This window comes from Nannobrachium achirus (genome assembly GCF_963921795.1).
Source record: "Nannobrachium achirus genome assembly, chromosome: 13".
Taxonomy (NCBI): domain Eukaryota; kingdom Metazoa; phylum Chordata; class Actinopteri; order Myctophiformes; family Myctophidae; genus Nannobrachium; species Nannobrachium achirus.
In genome coordinates, this window is record NC_137833.1 from 19,501,933 (window position 1) to 19,527,836 (window position 25,904).

At 39.6% G+C, this 25,904-nt stretch overlaps 1 protein-coding gene across 3 annotated transcripts; it reads right to left on the reverse strand.

The window, feature by feature from the left end:
- Positions 1–752: 752 nt before the first annotated feature.
- rab11fip2 (RAB11 family interacting protein 2 (class I)) lies at positions 753–21,993 on the reverse strand. 3 transcript variants are annotated; one of them, XM_080740189.1, is made up of 9 exons: positions 21,854–21,993; positions 20,846–20,938; positions 20,340–20,728; positions 16,532–16,589; positions 15,726–16,086; positions 13,258–13,600; positions 11,702–11,765; positions 7,858–8,058; positions 753–1,423 (listed from the first exon to the last, which is right to left on the reverse strand). In XM_080740189.1, exons 3-9 carry the CDS (start codon positions 20,690–20,692, stop codon positions 1,385–1,387), a joined length of 1,419 nt encoding a protein of 472 aa, XP_080596315.1. In that variant the 5' UTR covers positions 20,693–20,728; positions 20,846–20,938; positions 21,854–21,993; the 3' UTR covers positions 753–1,384. The 3 variants fall into 3 exon arrangements, with proteins under 3 accessions (XP_080596315.1, XP_080596314.1, XP_080596316.1); XM_080740188.1 differs by having other exon boundaries at positions 20,340–20,938; XM_080740190.1 differs by lacking the exon at positions 753–1,423 and having other exon boundaries at positions 5,468–8,058; positions 20,340–20,938.
- Between the last annotated feature and the right edge of the window lie 3,911 nt (positions 21,994–25,904).

The window sequence follows — 25,904 nt, forward strand, 5'->3', positions numbered from 1 at the left end:
CACATTATGGTTAGCACATATGCACATCTTATCCCAGTCCTAGAACACTGGCTTACCAGTTTTGAAACAATCATCCACTCTAGTCTACAGTGCAAGCAGCTTACAGTGGTCTGAGATGCCCCTCTTCAGGAAGTTAGATTGACGTGGCAGAGAGGAGAGGTCATGTTTTAACCTGCTATGTGGAGACTGGAGAGGTGTCAGAGAATGAAACCCACCCACAAAGGCACCAGCCAGTAAACAACAGTGTTTCTTGTCCCAAACGGTCTCACACATACTCCTGCTACACATAAGCAAATTAGAGGGGAGTTTTAACAAGCAATGTTGCTCCTCGGGTTGTCAAATGATGCCACTTGTCTCTCATCCAGAGAAGGCATGGGAATTTCTCAAGAACAGGAGGAGCTGCTCAGCGCTGTAAGCGAACAAAAGCTGGACACAAATCAACACAATTAGCAACCCTAATCATGGTTTAACTGCTGCTTAGATCAGTCTCTGCAGAAACAAGGGTTACCTTAGCTTGTACAAAAGAATGAGACACACATTCAGCGCTTAGCATTCAATTTAGTGGCAGATGGCATCAGATGCATGCTTCCTGTGAAACATTAACCAATGTAAGGGTGGGTGGTAAAATGATCATGACTAAGAATTAGCGTTTAATATCTTTTTGCCTCCAACAGTGGCCAATGTACTGTTTATGTACATAATGGTGCTAAACGAATGAAAACAAGACACATCAGGATTAAACTGTTTAAATGGTGAGTTTATTGAAAAGAACAATACAATCTTGCTTGTGCCTTTCAAATGGCATATAGTGGATCATTGGCATTTCATATTCATAATGAATCAAAGACTGTACTGCTCCAGATGGGGAACAATATTGACGTGTGGAGAAAAAAAAAAGCTATGATATACACCACTAAATGTAAATGAAGTCATGTTTACGATTCAAATTTACATATACAGTAGTAGTCAACACTGACCAACCTTAATCTGTTTCCACAATCATACGTTATATGGATCGCACACATTTTCCAGAAGTTCAGCCATATGTCACAACAAAACCATTCATTCTTCACTTGCCCATTACAGTAGCCCAGTGTGGAAAACAAATTAGCCATTTGCTTCCTTTTCTTCGGAAGGTACACTTGTTACTTATGAGACAAAACAAAAATGCACAGTACTCTGTACCATTCTGAGTTTGAATTAAATACATTATCATCAATTGGTTTAACATAATGCTGATCTAGACAATCATTTGGATTCCCATCCCCACATCAAGAAAATGCACTCTTAATTTTATTTATAAAATTGCATATTACTGTTTTACAAGAAATGATTCACATGCAGAAATTGTGTAGGGGAATCCACTTGCACCATAAACATTTACTTACAGTGTAGAACAATCTTTCCTGATATTGTACAAAGCCTGTGATTTGGAGAAACAAAACAAAACATGGGCGTTTAGTACAATTAGCAGAGAGCAAAGTGCAACTATGTCAAGGCCTTTCACGGGTAGTGTGTAACGTGCCATACGTATATAACATCTCATCTAGTTTCACCTTACTTAGTGTTGACATTTTTGTACCGTTATCATTTCCTCCAAAACTCAGTGTTCCATAATAAGCAACGTCTGGGCAGTTTGCGGTGTTTCAGCTTTAGTGTGTGGCAACCTGTTAGGTTCCCCTATGGCAAAATTCACATCAGCACAGCAGAAGTACTGATTTGTACTTTGTCGTACGACGGAGTCACACACCGTAAATGGCCGATCAACAAGTTTACAACACGTTGCCATTTTTGACATTGGACACCATCATACAACTGAGAATAAATAAATAAATGACTGCCCAAGGATTGCAAGGCCCTACTTCAGCATATAGTCTGTCAAAAGGTTAAATGCTTGGATTATCAGCATTGTATGTTTAACAGACAAAAATATTTTCCTCTCAAATAATTCATGGCAGAGACGGGCTAATCTGAAAATAAATAAAAAGTGAGTCTGATATATTTGATCAGAATGGCACATTTCTTTTCGGAATCCGCTCAACACACTTAACTCTTACAGGGATCTATTCTCAGCTTTTATTTCAGAATAAAATAGTTGGGGACAGTAACAGGGAAAATATAAACAACCACTACAAGAAGAAAAGTCCAAGTAACAGATAAAACCATAGAATACTACTATTATCTACTATTAATTGTTGAGAATTCTTTATTTGAGATTTACTTTCTAGTTTCTTCTAAACGTATGGTATTTTTTTTCCTTTCCATTTAACATCTTAAAAAAAGAACAATATGTTTGAAATCATCTTGTTGCCCAGCAAAACAAAATGTCAAGGGTGGTGAAGGGACTTTCCAAACTCACTGTACTGCATGTAGGCCTGCATTAGAGATTTTCAGAGCTTGGCACATACCCATGGGCAGTTTGGCTAGCTACAGGTACAGGCTTGTTAAAGTAAGTGGCAAAGTATGTAATGAGGTTTAGAGGATAACCAAAAAAGGATAACCAAAAGTGGGAAGGCTTTGTGAAGGTTTTCTAAATCAATTTGACCCCTCGACCAAGACACGTTATAGTATCTCTAAAATGTCATTAATGTACACAAAACATACAAAAATAAGAATAAACAAACCTTTGGCCCTGTACATACATTTAAAAGCATACAGTTACATATTAAGCTAATTAATTAAAAGTTTAAGTACAGTACATACAGTACAGTAGCATTCCAGGTATGGTCATTACTTTGTCTCCTTTTCCATGCTGTATCTTTTTTTTTCCCCCCTCCTGCTTTTACTTCTCCCTAAAGCGCTAATTTAGAAAAGATGATACGGCAGGGAAGAGGAAACAAATTATGACCCTATTGGCTTTCCATAACTAAGTCACCTGTATCTCTAGTGATATATACGACTGTAAAACGGTCACCCCAAATGAAATAGTTTCTTTGGATAGACCAAACACTTGAAAGGCCCACAAGGTTCAACATCCTCATTAGCGTAGGCCAGTTTATATTTTTAAGAATGGTACATTTCAAAGCCAACCAAAATACATTCAGCTGTGGGAGATTTTGGCTCTGAAATATAAATACAAAGTCCAAAAGTAGATCAGGTACCTTTCATAAGAAAACAACCTAGTCTCAGCAGCAGAATAATATATTGTATAAAAGAAACTAGCTGGTACTGCTAATGAAAAAAAAAAAAGAAAGAAAAAGAAAAGAAAAAAATACCAAAGGATACAGCAACTTGTACTTTGCATCGTTAATGGTTTGGCATCATACAGTGTAAAGGTCAAATGTAACCAAGTGTGGAAGCAAAGACAAGTTTCTTTTATAGGTTTGTAAATGACACCCAAAAACACACTATAGCTGAGATGTGTATCATCTGACTGAGATGTTTGATATATACATGCAACTTCAACAAGTTTGCATGAAGTACAGTATATCCTACTGTAAATACAAAGCATGTTTCTTAACACACTGTTTAACAGCCAACAGGAATAAACATAAGTACAAATGTAAACCTTTAAATCGATTAGTTGATCACTGTTGAACATATTATGTAGCATTAGTAAAAGCTGGAGAAAAAAAGAAAACTACTTCTAAATGACCCTCAATTAGCCTTTCAACAATTATGTATACACAATGATTGTGATAGTAACCTTCAGTAGTGTTCCATGTTCAACATTGTCTTGGACCGTAGACAACATGGCCTTAAAAGTAAAAATAAGCTCAGATGACAGCAAAGAAAAGGTGTTGCAAAACACTGAAATGAGGATGGTTAGCTTGTGATACAAGCCAAGACTGAGCAGGCAGTCAAATACTCTGTTAACAGTTTATGGTAGTGTTGAATAACATCCATCGGTTGCATAACTCAAAAGAATTATGCCAGCTGCATAGAAGTGATATTTCACATTGACAGGACATTAACGTTTTATGTCATTATGCATTAAATAGCATAAAATAGATATAGATGGGACTTGTAAATGGTAATTGGTTGACCAATCTGTAAGGTAGTATAACACAATGTATCCACACATTGTGGGTCACGGACCACACATTGTAGGTCACGGACCAATTTTTATGGGCCACGATTCGAGTAAAAAATGCATTTTATTTTCCTACCAAAAAGGCAGCAATGTCTGCATACAGATGGTGCATCTAGTTTCCAATCTGATTCAATTAACTTTATTGACATTGTCAACCAGTTGGGCGTCCTGGCTTACACCAGGGTGTAAATGTGTTAACGGAGGGGCAGGGAGTCCACCTCCAACTACAGATGTACTAGTTATACCAGTGGTTTGCCCGTGACCCAAACTAGTGAAAATAGCAGATCTATAAGTTGAGTTGTGAACTTGTAGATCTCAGGAATTAAAGTTCTCAGTCCTGGGGACTGATTTCAGTCTTCAGACATGGTCTGAAAATAATTTTCAGTCTTGGATTTTTTTTTATTTTTATTTTTTTGCTTTAACCCCTGAGATCTGCTATTTTCAGTGTTGAAAATGTGTTTATTATTATGTACATTTCACTAGTTTGGGTAGGGTGACCATACGTCCTCTTTTGCCCGGACATGTCCTCTTTTAGGGGGCTGTCCGGCCTGTCCGGGGGGGTTTTATAAATTCCTTCAAATGTCCGGGGTTTCGCGCATATCACAGTTAAAGCACAGGCATTTACAATGCACGTTCAATGGTTTGTTTGGAAACACACTGTGAGAGGCGGGTTTCACCCCTCTAACCCCGGAACGTGTATTATTCATACTACTCTCTGCCTGCGCTGTGATCCCTCCCTCCCTCAGCCTGTCTCGCTTTCAGTCAGATCAGAGGCAGAGCAGTGAGAGCTCGCGCTGCTCAAGCCGAACTAACTGCAGTCTGCAAACGCAATTAATGCTGTTAAGTGCCAGTGACTAACATTGAGAAGCAGAGCGTTCTGTCAGCAAAGCTGGTACTCTTCTGTGTCCATTTAGGCATTTACACATAAAAGTTCTTCTACTTCAAGCCCATTTCAACACTGCAAAGTAGCCTACAAGACAGTCTGTGCGAGGTGAGAGCTCTTCTGCTAACTACATTGACAGTACAACCTTGTAAAGCAGAAGATATGGCGGTTTGAATAATGGGCTACCTCTCTTTTATTTAGTTACAAAGCTGAACGTTCATACAGGAGTCAAAAGGCATACTTTATCAGTGGATCTCTCTAGCCTAATAGATTTGTAAAGGGTCCAATTGGTACCCCCTCAAAAATGGATACATAACTAATAATGGGCTATTAGTGGTATAGGGCATAATATAGCTGTAAACTAATAATAGAAATTATTTTTTTGGGGGAAAAAAAAAAAAAAAAATATATATATATATATATATATATATATATATATATATATATATATATATATATATATATATATATATATATATATATATATATATATGCCGGGTAGAGTGTCCTCTTTTTGGATTTTCAGAATATGGTCACCCTAAGTTTGGGTCATGGGCAAATGTCTAATTCTCCTTTGGGTCTCCAGCTAAAAGGCTGGGGAACCACTGGTATAACTAGTACATCTGCAGTAGTTGGAGGTGGTCTCCCTGATCTTCCGTTAACACATTTACACCCTGGTGTAAGCCAGGACGCCCAACTGGTTGACAATGTCAATTAAGTTAATTGAATCAGATTGGAAACTAGATGCACCCTGCAATTACGTCTTTCCAAAGGAAGAGGGAGACAACGAACAGAAAACTTACGGATGGTAGCTTTAACATGTTTGCCAACACTTAACCAAAGACTTGCGCTTGGAAATCCATAGTTCTCACTTCCGTTGAACCTTTTTTCCACCAATAACCAAGTTATCAAAAATTGCATGCAGGCAATTATTTCATATAGTGAAGCAGAATACACTTTTTATAGATCTTGCCTTACACTTATAAATGGCTCATATGGGGAAGACACAAGACAGTGTACGTATGTTCTACCAAATGGAAATATCACTTCCAAGGCACAGTAGAAAATAACATTTTCATTCAATTGCAACAAACAATGTGACATAAAGTCCTTCATAGAGTAATTGATTTCTTAGCTAATCTTGATAAATTCAGCGTTGCCATAATACCAACCTTTTAATCAATACAGAAAACACGGTTTTCTCAGCAACGCAGGGGCAAGGGGGCTCATTGTCATACAATACATTAAGTCAAAAATAATATTGATCCATAAATGGGCAGTGTATCATTTATAAATAGTTTGTCAAGCAGATATTTACATAATGCAGCTTAGTACCGTAATACAATCTTCAGTAAGGATATGTTTGCAGATCTGCAATAGCAAATCTCTGTAATAAACTAATCCAAACTATGTAACAAATCACATTCTAATGGAATCAGATTACTAATATGGAAGATGCGCTCAACTTGAGAAAATTATTAAAAATGTAAACAATTTTCACCAACAGCAGAATAGCAATCAACTTGCTTAAATCATGATTATTGCACTAAATCATGATTATTGCACTTATTCTATGTAAAACTATGACAAGCGTACTGACGAAAAGACCCTTGGTCTTGGAACCATAAATGATAGTCATCACAAGAAAAGAAAGATTAATAAAGCTGACAATTTGACAAGTGCTAAGACGTGATATTCTTTTTCTTTTTGTCAAAACTTTGTTCTGTAAAACATCACTGGGTAGAAAAGCTGGACCACCATGTTGTTTCAATCACAGAGACGGACCATTCATTCATTCTTCTACTGTAGCAGTACTCTAAGAGTTTCATTGTAAAATCGTTTTCAAAATGGGTCACAAGATTACAAAATATTCAAATGTTATTTTTTGAATACTGAGCAATGGTGGCGTCCCCCCCCCCCCTCAATGGATACATAGCATTTGAGATTTAAACTTGTTGATTACCGACTAGCCAAGTGTGTACTGCAAGTTTGGGTAGCAATTTCAGGACTTGTATCCAAGGGTAAACACAGCAATTACAGCTCCATCGTATCAACCACTTGACCACTGACATCTTTCAGCAAAGAGCAGACAACTGCTACTACAGCATCTGGTAAACATGACTTTGGCTACATTCACACTTTAAGAGCTTTCTGCTTTGAATACAAGATGGCAGCCATATTTCAATTGGTGCATGTGATTTAACAAACACATTATGCCTATAATCTAAAAAATAAAAAACAGTAAACTATTCATGGGTTTGTAGTCGTACCATGTTGAGGACCAACACGGGTGTTCTGATTGGTGTAGAACATTAGTTCTATGGCAATCAGACAAACTGAAACACCTGTGTTGGTCCTCAACATGGCCATGTAGGACTACATTTGAAACCCATGAGAAGCAGGTGAAGTCTCCTCATTTTAGTACCTACTGTAAGAATATGTTGCAAATAATAGAGACATTAAAAAGATTTTTAAGATGCTATTGAACGAACAAGATACGGTACGGTTTTCCATGATTCGAAAAGTAAGTGTAGCTACCAACTCCAATGCCAACTGTGTGCAGAACTAACAAGCTAATCACCTTCCTGACTAGTGAACATCTTCCTTTTGTTTTTAAAAGGTCCCATGGTACACACCTAATTTAATAATGATGAAGACACGGCTTGCTTAATAATGAACAAGTGGAACAACATAATCTACTCCTGGGCTGAAGTCTGTGTTGACTGCACACAATATAATAAAGTAACCAAAATGTACAAAATCTAGATATAAAAACTATATCGTTGAATAAAATTGTTGAAGGAAAAAAAGAGAAAAGAATCAAACATTTGGCATTATTCTATTATTATTTTACCTCTACTGCTAAACCTTAATTTCTTTTAGTTTTAACACTTTTGTTCCTTCTTTCTTTTGAACACTACTTTTTAGAAATTTTACCCGCCTTTCTTTTTGGCTCATAGGGTGTCCGTAGAATGCTCGGCGTCTCCTCCATGACACGCACCAGCAGGTTATCGATGTAGTCCTCCAGCTCTCTGATGTGGGCATCTTTCCTTTTCACCACCTCCTTCTGCTTGATCAGCTCCTGCACAACCTCCTCGAAAGTTAGGCTGCTATATGCAGCAATGCTTTCCTGGGGCGTCTCCTGGAACAAAAATAAAATAATATAATTTAAAAATAATAAACCGTTTTGAGCACATCTCATTAATGTCAGCAATGGATAAATACACTAAGTGAAGAGGAAAGGTTTCGTTTAAGATCTCCACAATACAACAGACTAAAATGGACTAATTAGATGTGTTGCCATAATGTGACATACTGTAATATGTCATGTGTTTATCTTATGTTCCCCTGTTGCTAATCAAGGCTGATTGAGAGCTTGCGATAAGAGGGATAGGGTCACAAAAATGAATGACAGATGTTATTATTTGTTGGTGTCAAATAATAAATCATGGCAAATAACTGCTCTAAATGACTTCAACGCTATGAAAAGTTGTCCCTTTGAAAAGATTGTTCTCCTGTTTCTTTGTTGACAATATCTTACTATGACATCCAGGGACCTTGGGGTTCCAGGGTGTCTGCAGCTAAATGATTGATAATTAAGAATCAAATGGACCATTATGTTGTCTTTAACTCTAAGTGTACAAATGGTTCCACTTGAAAAATGTTTTATCAAATGAAGATTTAAGGCCTACTTCCATTTCAAATTGGCTATGCTTGAAATTAAACAGGTCTGTCGAGGTATAATCTATTCCAACAAAGGGAGTTGGTCAGGAAGTAGACAGGGGTTGCCGGTATACAGTATTAGCACCTCTGATTATTTACAACAATAAACAGGGTTCCCTAGGGAAATGCAATGTCAACCTTAGGTTTGGTTTTGGGGACACTGCTGCACAGTGCTGCAGGGCCAGGGTGTTATGGTACATTATGTGCAGGGGCACAAGAAGGTCTGCAACGGTTTTTAATGAGGGACCACACTATCACTGCAGTACTGTCCATCCTCCCCTAACGGATAGAGAGCACCCTGTTTAAAATACCAAGCTTATCGCTTCCACTCCCAGGCTCTCGTCAAGCCACTAGTGATGTGTAAAGACTGGAGAAAAACAAAGAGTGGAACTGACAAACGGGTATCTTATCAGCTCTGTTAAGGACACATTTCACCGAAAGCCACAGTTGATTTATTATGTACATAATCTCACCTATATCACTTGAACCCTAAACTGCTTCGCACCGATTTGCGGTGAGAGTTAATACAGTAGTTTATATTTTCCTCAAAGTGGTGTCTTCAGGAAGACATTTAGTCCACACGGACAATAACATTTGAGTGTTTAAATTAGGTTGTGTACTTTGAAACTTTGATATTAACATTTAGATGGGATACTGTAGATAGATTTTACTGCACATGCTGCACGTTAGTTTCTACTGATGAAATGATGAAAATTATGGATTTTCCTCTGTAGGCAAATAATTAATCTAATGTACTTGCATGTGGCTTTTTAGGAATAAAATGTTTATGGGTCCCTTATTTGTGGTTTTCCACATTTTGTTTTAAATTATTTCAAAAGATTTTCACAAAACATTTCCAAAAAAAGCAGCATTTTTCATGAATTAAAAAAGTAAAGTAATTTCATGAATAAGCTAAATAGAAGAAAAATCTTAAGAAATTCCATAAATTAGAAACCAATGTTTAAAGAAGTAGTGAGCTTGTAAATCTGCCATTTTCACTAGTTTGGCTCCCGGGCGAATGTCTAATTTCTCTTTTGGGTCACAGGCTAAAAGGTTTGGGAACCAGTCGTCTAAGTGGTTCTTCGCAAACAGTACAAAGTGAAGTTATGAGATAATCATAGCCTATTTGAGGGTGATTTACATACCAAATATAGTTGATCTACAAGCTCGACTCATAAGCCAGTAGACCAGCCATTTTCAGCAACACTGGTGAGCAACCAAGCATAAATCATTCCTTGAGTGCTGACAGCCATAAGGAAGTGGATGTTGGTTTCACACAAACGCTTTAGCGTGCGTGCGTGCGCGCGCGCACACACACACAAAATAACATCGTAATCAAGACCTGTAGTGGCTGGTGACAGGCCTGGAAATGACCATGAACTGGCAAAGTAATGATGAGCATTTTTGTGCGATCAGTAGTGAGGAGAAGATAAGGCACACACTTGGCATTCTCCAGTTGTCTCATTACCGTTTCTAATGAGCTCAGCTTTGAGAATCTAAAAGCTCCGTCCTTTGAAATCTCTCACTGTCCTCCCCTCCCCCTGTGTGGTTAATTAGGGCCTGGAAGCAGAGGAAATGGGAACTGCCATTTCTGCTAGGCGCTGTTGCAGACGCAGGGGCCACGTGTGACTACAGACAGCCCTCAACACCCACAGAGCAAGGTGAGGAAAGCCATTATCAGCATTCTCCTTCTCATGACATCACTTAAGTAACTGTTCAAACTCCTACCATGCAAATACCAATTTTGCACAGTAATAGTCTGCTATATCTTGACACTCTTGAAAATGTTAGTGATTTAATATCTTTATTTGTATTGCACCTTCCATACATAAAATGTAGCCCTAAATGCTTCATATATAAATGGCAAAAACAAGTTAAAATAGTATGTCATTAACTGAAATTAATTGGAAGCCTGCACAAGAGTTTCACCCACTCCTTTCCAACTGTTGTAAACTTATATGACAATAAACTGAATAGAAGTTGAAGGGGAGAGGGGGTACAAAAAAATAAAATCAAAAACTCCAATTACTGAATCACTGTCACATATACATCTGTTATGTTTGACCTTTGGCACCATAATTTCACACTGCCTCAAATTATGATCAGATTGGAGATGATGGCCGATGTTTTCAGCTGCTAATTAGTTTAATGGCACCTCTGAAAATTTCAAAGGCCCCTCAGAGATCAACATCACTAGCTGTAATGTCAAATGTTTCTCAATTAAAACTGCACAATTCCCTGTGCAGAAACTGTACACTTTTAAGTATTTCTTTTTTCAGTCCTAATTAAAGTGTAATTGGAAAAAATTACATTGTATAACAATATCATACAAAAAAAAGTGTATTTTGTTTCTATAGTAAGAGCTGTAGTGACTTCACCAATATTCACGTAGTGGCAAATGGGTCAACTTACATGTGCACAATAAAAATCAATGTCCAGGGCTCTTAAATATTTTGATTTTTCAATCCATTTATTATTCACACCTTTGGTTGGTATCTGGCATAGATTTCTTTCCATTCAAATCCAAAAGATAAAACAATAAATTACTCACAACGGTCTGAAATGACAACATAGCACGGCATGGACACATACTCCTTTGAAAACCGTGTGGCTTTCCCACCTGCATACCTGCCGCTGATCATACCATTCCACACTGTAGTGAGGAGGTTCCCAACCACCGGTACGTGGACTGGTGCCGGTCCGTGGGACATGTACCACCGGCACGCAAGGAAGCGGACGAAAGCTCATGGATTGTACAAATGTGCAGGCAACATGAGTCTATAACCTGATATAACATTAATGATATAATAATATATAAATAGCAGCCAGTTATTGACTGGCAGTCAACTTGATGCACTGCTACCACCCCGCCCCCCACGGAACCGTGCCGTCCCAACATTTTATGAACCGTCAGCCGGTCCGTGGTAACAGAAGGGTTGGGAACCCCTGCTGTAGTGGATATAAGAGAACCTACAACTACACACCGTGATTTACATAACAAATACAATAAAGAGAAATAATATTTAGGCTCCAACAGGAGCCATGTTTATTTATTTTTTTACCTTTTTCTTGCTGTAGTCCTCTCTGGTTTTACGGCCTTGTTTACCCGAGGGCGGCTTTTTATCACTGCAAAATAATTAAAAGGTACAATAAGTGATTGTCACATATAATAGATAGTAAGCATTTTGCTATCCCTGAGTGTGTGTGTGTGTGTGTGTGTGTGTGTGTGTGTGTGTGTGTGTGTGTGTGTGTGTGTGTGTGTGTGTGTGTGTGTGTGTGTATACGAGCATCATTCATTATAACAGGATCTGATACACGTGAGCACATACATTACGTTGATGAAACCCAACTTGAATGTTTTTCTTGGTAATGCATCAGGCTTATCAACAAATATCATAGGTCAAACCTGTTGACACTCGTAAATGACCACAAAACTGCATGACAGAGGCAATAGGCACATCGAAGTGTTATTAGCACAAGCAAGTATATTGTATCAACAAATATTATAGCTTAGCTCCCCCCCACCTCTTCTGTCTGAACATAAGATGACCACTAAGCTCCTGTCTGCCAGAGGCAGCAGTAAGAATGATAGACTAGTGCCTTCAGAAAGATAAGTGGTTAATTGTGTAGTCTATCTCTCCGGAAGATCTCATTACTGTAGCTCTGAGGGCTCCGTTATCGGGCCAGGGCTCTCTAAAGAACCACTAATGACACCTTCAATTCTGATAAACCAGAACTTAGCCACAGTGCTCACCAACTGGTGTACATCTATGTGGAATGGGGGACATGGATACGGATGGCTTAGTCGAAGTGTTCCTAACAGCAATACGGCACATAAGCTACAAATATTTGGGTATTGTACCAGAGCAGTAGTATTTAAGACACTTAAACTAAATAAAGATACTATAGAAGGTCTATGAGTATAGAGATGACACAGTCTATCATGATGTTTGACAATAGGTTTGGGTCAGAATGAATACTGAATTTAAATATTTTATACTTTGTCATAATGCTGGTAGTGTTGCATGGCAAAAATCACCAACCTACAGTAAATATTCAATAACTACACGTTAGGTGAGCATGATACATTGTGAGCTTGTAGATTTTTCACTATTATGAAATGGAGTGAAAATCTTCACCTATAATGACATGCCCACAATGAAACCAGGTTGAAAGTGGTAACTCACAGCTCTAAACCAGTGGTTCACAAACATTTTAGCTTGAGACTTTCTTTTTTTTTAGCTCGAGAAATTAAAACGTTTGCCCGGGACCCAAACTAGTGACTAGTGAAAACAGCAGATCTACGAGCAGATCAGCAGATCTATAAGCTCACAACACGTTGCTTCGCACAACTTCTTAAATATTTGTTTTCTAATTTATGGAATTTCTTAGATTTTTCTTTGATTTCTTCATGAAATTACTGAAAAATCATTGAATGTTGCTTTTAATTAATGGAAGAAAAAAAATAGTGAATGAATAATTATAATTAAAAAACTAAATGTAGAAAACAAAAAACAAAGGGACCCATAAAAATCGGGTCTGCGACACAAAAAATGGGTCCCGACCCAGCGTTTGGTGACCAGCGCTCTAAACGACATAGACATGACATGAGTTCTACCTGGTTTTGTAGCTGGTGGTGAAGGGGTTGGTGTCTCCTTCGCTGCTGAAGGGGTTGGGTGAACGCAGGTCTCCCGAGCTGCCCGAACGCGCCCCGTTGCCGGCCATCTTGCGGCCGTCCTTCTTACCCGTCACGCGCTCCAGAAGGCTGACCTTCTCCTTCTTCTCCTTGCGGTCCCACAGCTGCCCCGACTCCCCCTCGAACGGGTTGCGGTTGCGCGGGAGCGTGGCGTACTTCTGCGGCAGCGTGTCACTGATGTCGGTGAAAGGGTCTCCGTGCCCCTCGCCATCCTGGAAGGCGGGCACCTCACTCTGGGAGCGTGTGTGGCCGGCTGAATCTTTACCTATTTGAGAAAAGGAAATGTTTTTTTTCCATTTGAAACAACTCAAAGAAAAAGGAGATTTATGTTTAATGTTTCAATACAATTTCCTTCTCGCGTTTCCAAAACATTTGTGCGTTATTTTTATCAACATATACCTTCTATCTATCTATGTCTAACTAGGGGTCAGCTCTGTATTTCTGCTATTTCTTCCCTCTACACCAAATCTCTTTCACCCAAAAATTGCTGATCTACAGTACAAACTCGCAACACATCGCAGTAAGTTGTGAGCTTGTAGATCGGCTATTTTTGGCTCTCAGAATAGGGGTCCTTGGGTTGAAGTGGTTAAGTGGTCCAAAATCAATGATTTAAAATCCCAAGATTAACTCTGCATTGCTCCCAGTGGAAGTAATGTGATGGACACATGTGGTGCTTCATGGGAACTGTAGGTGGTGACAAAGGGAAAGGCACTTGGATCACAGGACAGTACATTTTTATGTCTACACACATTACTGTACTTTATGGATGTGACCAAATCCACATATTTTGGGGTGATATCAAATGGGTTCTGGTCTTAAATCATTGACTGATGTCATTAAAAATAGTCTTTCTGGGTTGCCTGCCGCGATTAACATGGGCGTGCACGATCCACGTGCACACCGTGGTCCCTTAGCGATTACTGAGCTAGGAGCAGTGTTGTTTACATAGGAAGTAGTCTCGCGTGGCCAGACTGTTGACTCCGCAATTTGCAAATGCTCCATTCTTACTGTCTGGAATAACGTAAGAAGAATGATGAGTACCCGGTTAAAGTGGAAGTGAAGCCTGCTCCTCACTTTCGTTACCGTATCATATCATGCACATTTATCCTAATATAAATAAAAATCATCTAAGCATATTTAGCTTGCTGCTTAGCAGAAATGACATTTTAAAATATATTTTCTTGAACAGAAATGCTAGCTTCCATTACTCGCCGTTAAGGAGGTGTAGTTACAGACTCTATATAGCATTCAGAGATTGTGGAATAGTTGTCTGGCTACACGAGACTACATAGGAAGTAAACGCAGGCAGGAAGTGGTCACAGAGAAATGGGTTGTTCCGGCCCAAAATAAAAATGCAGATCCGGTTCCATTTCCGGTCCCAAACTGGAATCGCCATCTTTGGGGCACTTTGGGGCAGCCTGGACTAACGGCTTTTTCTCGGGATTCTCAGCGCGGCACCGAGTGCTACGCTGCAAGCTCGTAGATCCGCCATTTTTGAAAAATCATTCGAATTTTGACCAGATTTTGTCTTCAAAATCCTTCTAAGGTTTTTTTGAAAAACACATGATTCTACGTCAGTGGTTCTCAAACGCTTTCACGCTTTCAATTATATGTATTTGGCCGCCGACCCCCGTCTCAAAATATTTTGTATCAGGGACCCCCCAGAAGCAAATATTTGAGTTACAAATGTTCCACTTTAAAATTAGATATTCAAAGATTTTTCAAAAATAGCAGATCTACAAGCTCGCAGCGCGGCACTCATTGGCCGTGCTGTGAGCTTGTATATCTGCTATTTTCCAATAGTTAAAGCTATACTGTGTAAGTTGCTCAACTAGTGGTCAGTAGCGGTATTGCTTTTTTCGTCCGTTTTTCGTCCGGAGTCGTCGCGGACCACCGCCGCGGACCACCGGAGCGGCGCCAGCAAACCACCGCGACCGATAGTAATCCGTGGAGGGGTAGAACGCATGGTAGAACGTAATTTTCTGGCCAGGATTTGTGGATTAAGAGGTTAAAATCCTTCACCATGGTAAACACAGTAGCCAAGCGGAGGCGCTTCCTGGAGACCAGAGCAGATAAGCTGTGATTGGCCGGTAGTGTACCATGTGTGCATGATCGGCGATGTGATTGGGCAACGTATACACAACGTATACAGATGATGCAGATTACGTCATTTTGGCGCGAAATCCCGCCCCTGTCACTGCTAAGAAGAAAACATATAAAGAGAAGGCTTCAGAAGCTGAAAATAACGGAGTGGGTGTTCTAAAACTTTAGCGATTTAACAGTTAGGACAATTTTAAGATTTGTTTTATAAAAAAAGTTACATGGTACAACTTTAATGCATTAAATAATTTAGTCCTAAATGGATTTTAAAAAAATCCTCGTATCCTCACCAATCTCTTCAATGGAGTTCATGGAGTCCAGTTTGGGGCGGAAGTGGGTTCCAATTAGATCTGACATGGAGTGAGCTGCGGACAGCTTCTGATGTCCGGCGAGTAGCGGCCTCTTGGCCTTGGCCTCAGGCTGCACGTGTGGCTCTTGGGCGTCGGGGTGGTGGTGGTGGTGGTGAGGCTCCGAGTCGGAGAGCAGAGTGGAGCGGGGCAGGATGGCCGAGGAGGTGTCCGAGAAGCCGCTGTCACTCTTGCGACCCTTCATCCTGTCCTTGAGCTTGGAGAAAGGAGAGCGGGGCTTGTCCTTCATGGAGAGGTCAAACATGCTGGCCGTCATGTTGTTCCTCATGAACTGGATGCTGACCTGGATGTAGGGGTGGGCGATATGGAAAAATACAATATCACGATACTTTCCCAAGCTGTATCACGATACACGATTTTATCACAATTCTTTTTTCAAGGTTTTTAATGGATATTTTTCAAGTTACTTGACAAAAACTAGACTCTCTGGGGTCCATTTGGGAGGTCTAAATTGAACTTTACAAGTATGTAACTCTGACAGTACACAAATGAAACCAAATGGACCCGTAAGTGGAGACCTTGACATTACATTTTTGAGAACTACTGATTTAGACCAAAATGCAGGTTAAAATTTAATTCTGCAATGAATCTCTGTATTAACGATTGAACAGGATTTTTTACAAGGCTCCCTCAATTGTATCACGATATATACGATATCTCTGAAAAGGCATATCGTGGAGACATTGTATCGTCTCAACGATAATTATCACCATATCGCCCACCCCTACCTGGATGCGGCCTCGTTCTTTCCTCTTCTTCCCTGGCTTGGACTCCAAGGTGTACCAGCTTGACAAGGAAGTAGAGGGTGGGGTGGGGGTGGGGCAGATACAGTTAGATTTTATATTCTAAAATTATATTAAGTACAAGACTTCTTATCTTAAAATCACAAAATATTTTTTTGTTTAGGCCCAAATAAAAACGATGTTAAAGAAACAAAGAAATGGCCAACAGACACACCTTTTCATGTTTTCATTTCTACTTAGTGTGGTTTCTTTTCTTTTTGTATATGTATATTATGGAGAAGATTCATTCTGTGTTCTTCGAATGCTACACACAAATACACAGGCCTAAATCATCTGAGCCCTTCTTGACACATTAAAAAATATATACTGTATAAAGTATGAAGTAACAATCCATTTATTATTCAAAAGGATAAACACTATTCCTTCCAAACTGAATACAGGAAATGGCCTACTGCAGAATAAGGTGCCACCATTTCAAGCTGCTTTCTGGCGTCTATTTGCTTAACCTCTGTGCTTTTTCTACTGGAAGTAATGGGATTTATGCCTTCACTGTGAGCAAAATAAAAAGGTGACATTTGCACAAATCTGGCCTTTGTTCAGATCTGCAACGACAAGCGATTGGGAAATTTCGAAGCCACGTTATAGGACAAACCGGCAGTTCATACATGCTAATGAGAAGCATGCATACATTGCAAGACCTTTTCACAGGCCATGCTAGTATTTAGGAAATATTAAATTAACAAAAATCGCTGATCTACAAGCTCACAACACGTCTCTATGTACATTTTCCCTTTTTCTTTTTATTTAAAATGGCCTATAATAAAATGCCCGAAATAAAGACACCATGGTTGGTGTGGTTAATTATGTTTCTGCTAATGTTATCCTGAGATATTTCTAGTGATAAGTGACAGCTGTGAACGATGAGTAGGCTACCGACCCAAGCCTACAGTACAGTTTTTGTCGGAGCTGTCTCGCTTTCAGCCCCGGAGCCGTGGCATGATGAAAGGCCTTGCGGGGTTCTAATTCCCATGCTGAGCGCCATCCTGAGCCTGATCAGCAACCAGCGCGCCACAGCAGTGGGGCCGCCGCTGTGCTTCACGTGCATGTCAAGGCCAAGATAAACTCTCCCTCTGCTCGGAACCACAATACTCCCACTCTACCCGGACCGCTGGGAACCTCCTCACAATCAACAAACACAGGTGTGCGATAATTAGGGGCTGCCGACTCGGATATCGAGACGGACTTTCCTCCCCAATATGTCAGTTCAAAAACACTGCGGCCGGGCCACGGGCAACACGGGACCACTGTAGTGCACGGATATACTATCTGGAATTTAAGCCTCATTGTCAGTGTTTCTACAGTGCGGGATTAGGCCAACACGCTACGAGGGCATATCCATTACATTACAGTGCTGTATTGAAAATGTACAGGGCCTGGAGGTGCATCAACTCAAGCACCTAAAACAAATACAACGATCCCCACTGATTATGACATATTGTGATTCTTCCCAACTGATGGGTAAAAAAGGAAGTGCGCTAATGTCCTCGCATGCTGAAAAGTGCCGTGAGCTAATTAACACCAGACCCAATTCCGCTATTCTTTTCCTGTTGCTCAGTGTACGGTTAAGCAACTGCATATGGATGGGTGTGACTGACCCTGTGCTTTTAGAGCCAACACACACCCCCACAAACCTCTGTACAATGGCCAGACTAGTATGATATAATGGACGGGTGTAGTTTTTCTAGTGCATTCACATCTTTAAAAATATTTTCCAAGTGGGTTAAACGTAATAAGAATGACTAACAAGACATGTTTGGCCAGCTCCACCACATTCAGTTAGGCTAACAGTGTCTGTCCATGCCAGAGCTCAAACCAAAACCCACATAATCATAATACAATACACTACACAATTGATAGTTAAGCTTATTCTTGATTCAGTATTAACCAATGAAGAAACCAGCAAGACATGGCAACCAGAGACAATTACTTGTGGTAACTAACATGAGCTTCAGCAATGCAACGCAACCACTTTGCTTTTATCTATATGACTGAATGTATTGTATGGGCTGAACAGAAGAATCATAAAGAAAGCTCACTGGTGTCCTTGCTAGACCAGTTAACAAACCAGGCTACACCCATTTAATCCCAGCAGGCCTGACACTGCCATCAAAAATGTTTTATCAACAAATCAAACAGCAGGTGATAAGAAAATGCAAGTGATTCAAAGAGTAAACATTAAAGACAGGCTAGCTCATAGATTAGATTAGAATGTAGAGAACTAAAGATAAAATGGCACAGTGTGAAAGCTAACTATGACAAATCACAAGCAGTCTAAAACGCTTTCACCCTCTCATGCCTATTTTGGGCGTGCCATATACTAACAATAAATAAAAAAATAGAATTTAAAATAATAAATAAAAGCTCAAGGTATCACAATGTCTTGTGAGCTTGTAAATCGGCTATTCTTGAAATAGGGCTTAAGTGGTTTAGGTTAACCCACAACTCAGGTTCTAAAATATTTGTGTATTGTACTGTACCAGTCAGAGCAGTTAAACCCACAATAACACTGCACAAGAATGATTTACAGTTGTGCAAATATTAGTCACTTCCTCCTAGTATTTGTTCCTCTTTCAGTAACAAATCTGTGTCACTACAGCTCTACAGCACTAAACTGTACTTTCAATCCATAAGTCCCACAATACACCAAGTCCTGAAGTTCTTATGTAATTCAGTATAATAACAAGTATACGTAAACATCAAATAAATATATTCCAGGGACAGGTCACATCGGTGGCATTCAAATACATTTTTATTGAAAGACGCATTCCATTCCAGCATATTCATTTTATGAATAGTTAATCAGCTCTTGTACAAGAGCTGATTAACTGTAATCAGGGCTGATTAGCTTACCATTTGTTTCATTCACCTACTCCTGCACCAAGGATATGTGAAGGATATTATTAATTAATTTATGCACCAAGGTAACCTGACAAATGACAATGCTGTACAACTACCGGACGGGTCGGGTACAGTGTCGTTCGTGTACAGTTCTGTACATACAATCTATCAGCGTGAAGCTGTGGTTTTGTTTATGTGCACTGCAAACCCATCTGAAAGCCATGGGCCTCCTCACAAAGATGCCAATCACTTTCCAGCAACAGTGATACTAGCCTACTAGTATACTGTATGGGTCAAGTAAAAATTCAATTATCTTTTACTACATTTAAAATATTATATACATTTCATAAGATTAAACAAAAAAGCATATATATATATATATATACGGTATATATATATATATATATGTGTGTGTTTTAAATGATTAAGTAGTAGCCAATCTACAAGCTCGCAACGCGGCACGAAGCGACGCGTTGAGGCTTGTAGATCTGCCATTTCCACTAGTTTGGGACGGGTCCTGAAAAGTTTGGGAACCACTGCTGTACAATACTGGTTTGATGGGCAGTGGTGGGGCAGTTACAGCATATGCATGCCACTGGCTGTGTTTACATGCACATTTATTCATTCAGAATGAGCTCATTCCAAATAGAGATTCATACCCAAACGTTTACATGGAACCTGAACAAAAGTATATTCTGATTCAAACGGTATACACCACCCCTCCAAACCCGAATGTAAATCCATTCGGAATGGATATTCTATTCCATTCTGAGGTGTTTACTGTTTATATGAGCATTTTCATTCTGAATGAGCAGTCATTCTGAATACAAGTGGAATATACCTGCACATGTAAACGCAGCCATTGAGTGGAAGAACTTGTGTGAGGGACACTTACTCAATTTTCCTCCGCTCCTTATTGTCAAAGATTTCATTGAGGCTGATGGTTCTCTGGCCCAAGAACTTATCCATCCCAACCAGGGAGCGGTGCATCACTATGAGGCAGAGTTCATATACTTCAGGGTTGCCCTCCAGGAGGAGGCCAGGTAGTTCAAAGGAGGCTTCTTCTCTCCAGATGGGGTTGAGGGTCTTCTCCGCCACAGAGGTAGAGTACTTCTCTTTGCCGAGTTGGATGATGGTGTAGGCGTCGTTGGTGCCATTTTTGCCCTTGGGCTGTAAACCAGTTGCTTGAAGAACAGTGGCTTGGACATGGGTCGGGAACCACTTTTGAGACTGTTCCACCAGTGACATGGTCAGCTCTGTTTGTTAACTGCTAGCCATTCAAATCTATGTCAATGTGAAAACAAATATTAATTTTCAAATCAAGTGCTCTGTACAAAAACAAAAAGCATCTGCCGATGCATTATGGTATGGCATGTTTGTTACTGTGTCTTATGTGCATACAGTAGCAGACTTCAAAAGTGATGACAGCCGAGCTAAGCTTCATCCTTTTGTGTTTTCAGCACATCACAAATGTCCAAGCCACTGCTGAGTCATCTAAACGTGTACAACAAAAGAGATGAGAGCATCGTTACCATTCCCAGCAGTACAGTTAACACAACATGACTCACGCCAGAACGGGCATTGCTGCTAGCATCAGTGGTTCTCAACCAGTGGTCCGGGGACCACCAGTGGTTCTTGAGGAGGTTCCAGGTGGTCCCCAGCTAAATTATGTTGAGTTGGTAACCAAATTGACATTGAAAGATCTTTGACTTTTGAGAGTGTAAAATTAAACGAAATGGCCCCCCTTGCTGGTCAACTTTGGGTTCATTTTATGGTCTCAATAAATGTACATTAAATTATTTTTAAACATCTGCATTACTTAATTTACAATAATTCTACACAATTAGACAATGTTATTGTAGAAGAGTTAATTTGATCAAGGAGTATCCCTCCTATGGTACCACATCAATACAGCATGGAATTGTGGACAAAATCTTATCCAACAACACCACAATAGTCTAGTCAAGTCTTGGGTGGATACATCTCATCAAATGGTGGTCCGTTGCTCAAAAGCCTAATCAATAATGGACCTTGATATGAATAGGGTTGAAAACCACTGTGCTGCTAGCTAATGGTTTTAGCCTACGTTTGTGTTGCACTCACACAACATGCAATCTCTGCTTCTCTTTAGCCTAAGCTGGTCGTAGCTTTGTCATACACAGTAGATATCTTACATACAGTAACAGTCTGTATACGTGAAGTAGATATAAGAATTGCATCGCTTAGAAGCAGCTATAAATGCTTGTTAAACACGTCCATGCATTAATACAGGACTTTACGTGAAGGCTTAGTATTACTATTAAGTGTTAGGAATGGGACTGCTAGCTAGGAGCAGCTAACGCATTAGCTGCCACTATGCAAGTGAGCTCACACTCAGCAACATCATCATCACACATAACATCTACATACCTTGATGCCATTTTCACTGATAGTAAGTCATTCATTCCCTCAGAAGAGCATGGATTGGCTACTCAGTTGCATCTCTGCGCTGTGATCTGAGCCACAAAGTAGCTAACAGCTGCTGCTGTTGATAAAATCCATTGCAGCCACCCTGCACTCTGCTGTTCTGCTTTCTCGTCAGAGGAGCTCCAGCCGTGCTTTACTTCCTAGTCTGACATCACATCCACCAGCCTTGGTCAAAGTTCAAGCACCACCCCTTATAGTTTACCGCATGCAACCCTAGAAAGAGATGCAACCAGAAATACGCAGCATGTTTTACTTCGTTTTTGACTGTACTTGTACTGTTCTATATATTTTTGTCTAATACAATTTTTAATAATAAATAAATAAAATCTATCAAACACTTAAGTAAAAGTATCAATAGGCCTACTGCTTTATAGAAATAGGCCTACTCTGTTACAAATAAAAGTACAAACGTATTGTCACAATGTGTCGCATTAGTGAGCCTGTAGATCGGTTTTGTAATAATAATCAAAACCTATAAAGTAAAAGTACAATATTTGGATCCCAGATGTAGTGGCGTAGAAGTAAAAGTATTGGAAATTTGTACAAACACCTCAAAATTACTAGTAGTAGCCTACTTATAGCAGGTGTAGAATAGCAATACGAATTTCTAATTAGTGGTTGATTGATTGATTGATTGATTGATTGATTGATTGATTGATTGATTGATTGATTGATTCATTCATTCATTCATTCATTCATTCATTCATTCATTCATTCATTCATTCATTCTTTCTTTCTTTCTTTCTTTCTTTCTTTCTTTCTTTCTTTCTTTCTTTCTTTCTTTCTTTCTTTCTTTCTTTCTTTCTTTCTTTCTTTCTTTCTTTCTTTCCTATCTGAAATACTGTCAGATACTACTCCAACGTGCAGCAGCAGTTGCACTTTAATCCCTATGATACAACATATTTATTTTGGATAATAGTGTGTGTGCGTGTGCACGTGCGACGTGCGTGCGTGTGAGTGTGTGTTGGGATGGTGGGGTAGTGGCAAAGCACTTGACATGAAAGAGGTAAGGCATCTAAACATGGGGACTGCCTTTGTCTCCTGAGAGGGGACATGGAGGTGCAGATAAGAGTCCTGCACTTAAATGAATACAGACATGCATGTCACCCTACTTGACAAGTACATCTTAACCAAACACACCTGCCTATGTGCTGGTTTTATCATACTGCAGTATGTACATACCACAGGCCTGCGGTTCAGGTTGGGCCATCCATCAAAGTAGGATTAGTGTTCTTATCAAGAGTGCATCTGTAAATGAAATGCTATGGCTTAGTGAAATATTAGGCTGTGGAAAAAAATACGATTTAGGACTGAATCAAATACATGCCATGGCTGCCTTTTCACCCGTATTGCTGTTGGCACAAGCGGCGGCGTTTGTGCAATGCAAAACTCATGAACGAATTGCATTTTAAGGGACCATACCGGTGATCTGGCATGGTTAGCACATTAACTATGACTTACAGTATACTTGACATTACTGCCAAGCATTTTCTGAACATGCCATCATTGTTTTCTAGGAAGCCACACACACACACACACACACACACACACACACACACACACACACACACACACACACACACACACACACACACATATAAGTAAATGTAGGTAATCCAACTCAGTAAATATTGCATTGATATTCTTTTGTCAAAGTCATGTTATCATTGTGTTTTAATCCTTTTTCAAGCGTGAACTAAATTGGAAAAAATAATGTATTTACAAATTAAATTCAAATGTCCATGATTTATTACCATGTAATGATGTTTAATATCCAATACATATTGGATTATCTGCTATTATATCTGTTATTCTTGAAAAATCCGGACAATTTGTGCAAATCTTTGAATGTTTAAAGTGATTTTATTTTACTAAAATCTTTGCTTCTGGGGATCCCTGGAACAAAATATTTTGAGATGGGTGCCGGGGGTCAAATAGATATCATTTTGGGGGTCCTTGACATGCAAAGATTTGAGCACCACTGATATAATATGTTTTTCAGAAAACTGTTAGGATATAGAAGGCATTTTTAGAATCCGCCTACTCAGGTCTTAATGGATTAAAGCTAGTGGTGTAAAGTAACTAATAAGTAGTACTCAAGTACTGTACTTAGTACAATTTAGATTTTTGATGTACTTTTACTTACATTTTGATACCAATACTTTTGTGCTTTTAGGGCAGGGGTTCCCAAACATTTTTGTCTCAGGGCACCCCATGAATATTTTTTGAATCCGAGGCACCCCTACATTATAATTTTCACTCCCAGCACCTTATTATTATAGCATGTCGTCGTTGTCGGGTGAAACCTTGTATGTCCAAAACTGTTCGTGTTCTTGTAGATCGTCTGTTTTCACTAGTTTTGTGTGACAGTCTTGTATGATGAAGCAGGGCTTTGCTTTACCAAAAGACGTACACATTTGAAACTTGGAGATACGAGGTTTCTGCCCGACAGTGACGATATTTGAGTGATTATGTTGCGAGCAAAACGTTGAGATAATAACCATTTTGGTTAGAACTGACTGAAAGTTTAAAACGATACTAAATATTTTTTCAAGTGTCCAAATAAATTCCAAATATTATCAAATATTATCTCGCGGCACCCCTGGACTGCCGTCGTGGCACCCCAGGGTGCCCTGTCACCCGCTTTGAAAACCCCTGTTTTAGGGCACGGTCATGCCGCACTTTTATTCTACCTATTGAGGGCGGATTCTGCCAATGCATAATGGGAATGGAGCGGTTTGCTGCCATTTGAGGATTTCTGCCAAAAACTCCTCCATTCCCATTGAAATGCATTTGCAGAATCCGTCGTCATGTGTAAAACAAGAGTGCGGTGTGACCGTGCCCTTACTCAAGTAAATTATGAATTCCTGACTTATACTTGTAACAGAGTATTTCCTCATTGCAGTATTGATTACCTATACCAGGGGTCGTCAACGTTTTCAGGCCAAGGACCCCTTAGTTGAGAGAGAGATGAAGCAGGAACCCCCACAACCTGTAGATTCCAAATAGTTTCATTGTTTGACAGCACAATCATCAGTGTATTTTGGATTCATGTCAATTTGTGTTTTCAGATATTTAACCACTTGACCTTTCACTCTGTACTTAGTCTGCTCTTTTTCCCCTCTACACCAAAGCTCTTGGCCAAAAATAGCCGATCTACAACGTTGTGAGCTTTTTTTGGCTAAAGTTCTCAGAATATGGACGCTAGGGTTCAAGTTGTTGATATAAAAAAGGAGAAAAAAAGGTTTCTGTCACTCAAAGATTTGGAGGACTCTGAGGACCCCCTATGGGTCCCGGACCCCCTGTTGAAGACCCCTGACCTATACTATACAGTAACAAATGTGAGTACTTTTTCCACCACTGGTTAAAGCTCAGTCGAATTCCATTGGTTACAATACAACAGACTAGAGGCCTAGAGCAGAGGCCTAGAGAACACAGAACAATATGAATTGATCATAATTTATGTTATGTTAAATCTGTTGCTATCTGTAATTTATGTTGTAGTTACTAGTAACTCTTGTCAGCCTAAACTTTGTAAAAAAAAATAATAATAACAAGCGGCAAGCACCAATAAGGTCATGACAGTTTCATATGCAGTAATACCCTACCCCCTAACCCGAAGAACAGTACCACCTTATCTAATACTTTTGTGAGATAAAACATGAAAGACACCACATTCCAACATCACCTGTATCCCTTTATTGTTCTCCTTTAGTAGTAGTATACTGTGCATTGTATGTATATAGGAAAAAAACGTCACGCCATAAATAAGTAAGCAGCAACGTATGGCCTCGCTCTCTTTTCCAACACTGATGGCCATAAACTGTCCAGCATGTAAGTGAACCTGTATTGCACAGCGGCCCAGTCCACATGTTCAGCTGTATTAGCCATCCCCTTTAACGGCCGCCATCCACTTTGGGTCTCTTGCCGCGGCCAGGCAGATGTTTCTGGTTTAGACCCCTTTCTTCAACACTATATTGGTTGTATTACATTT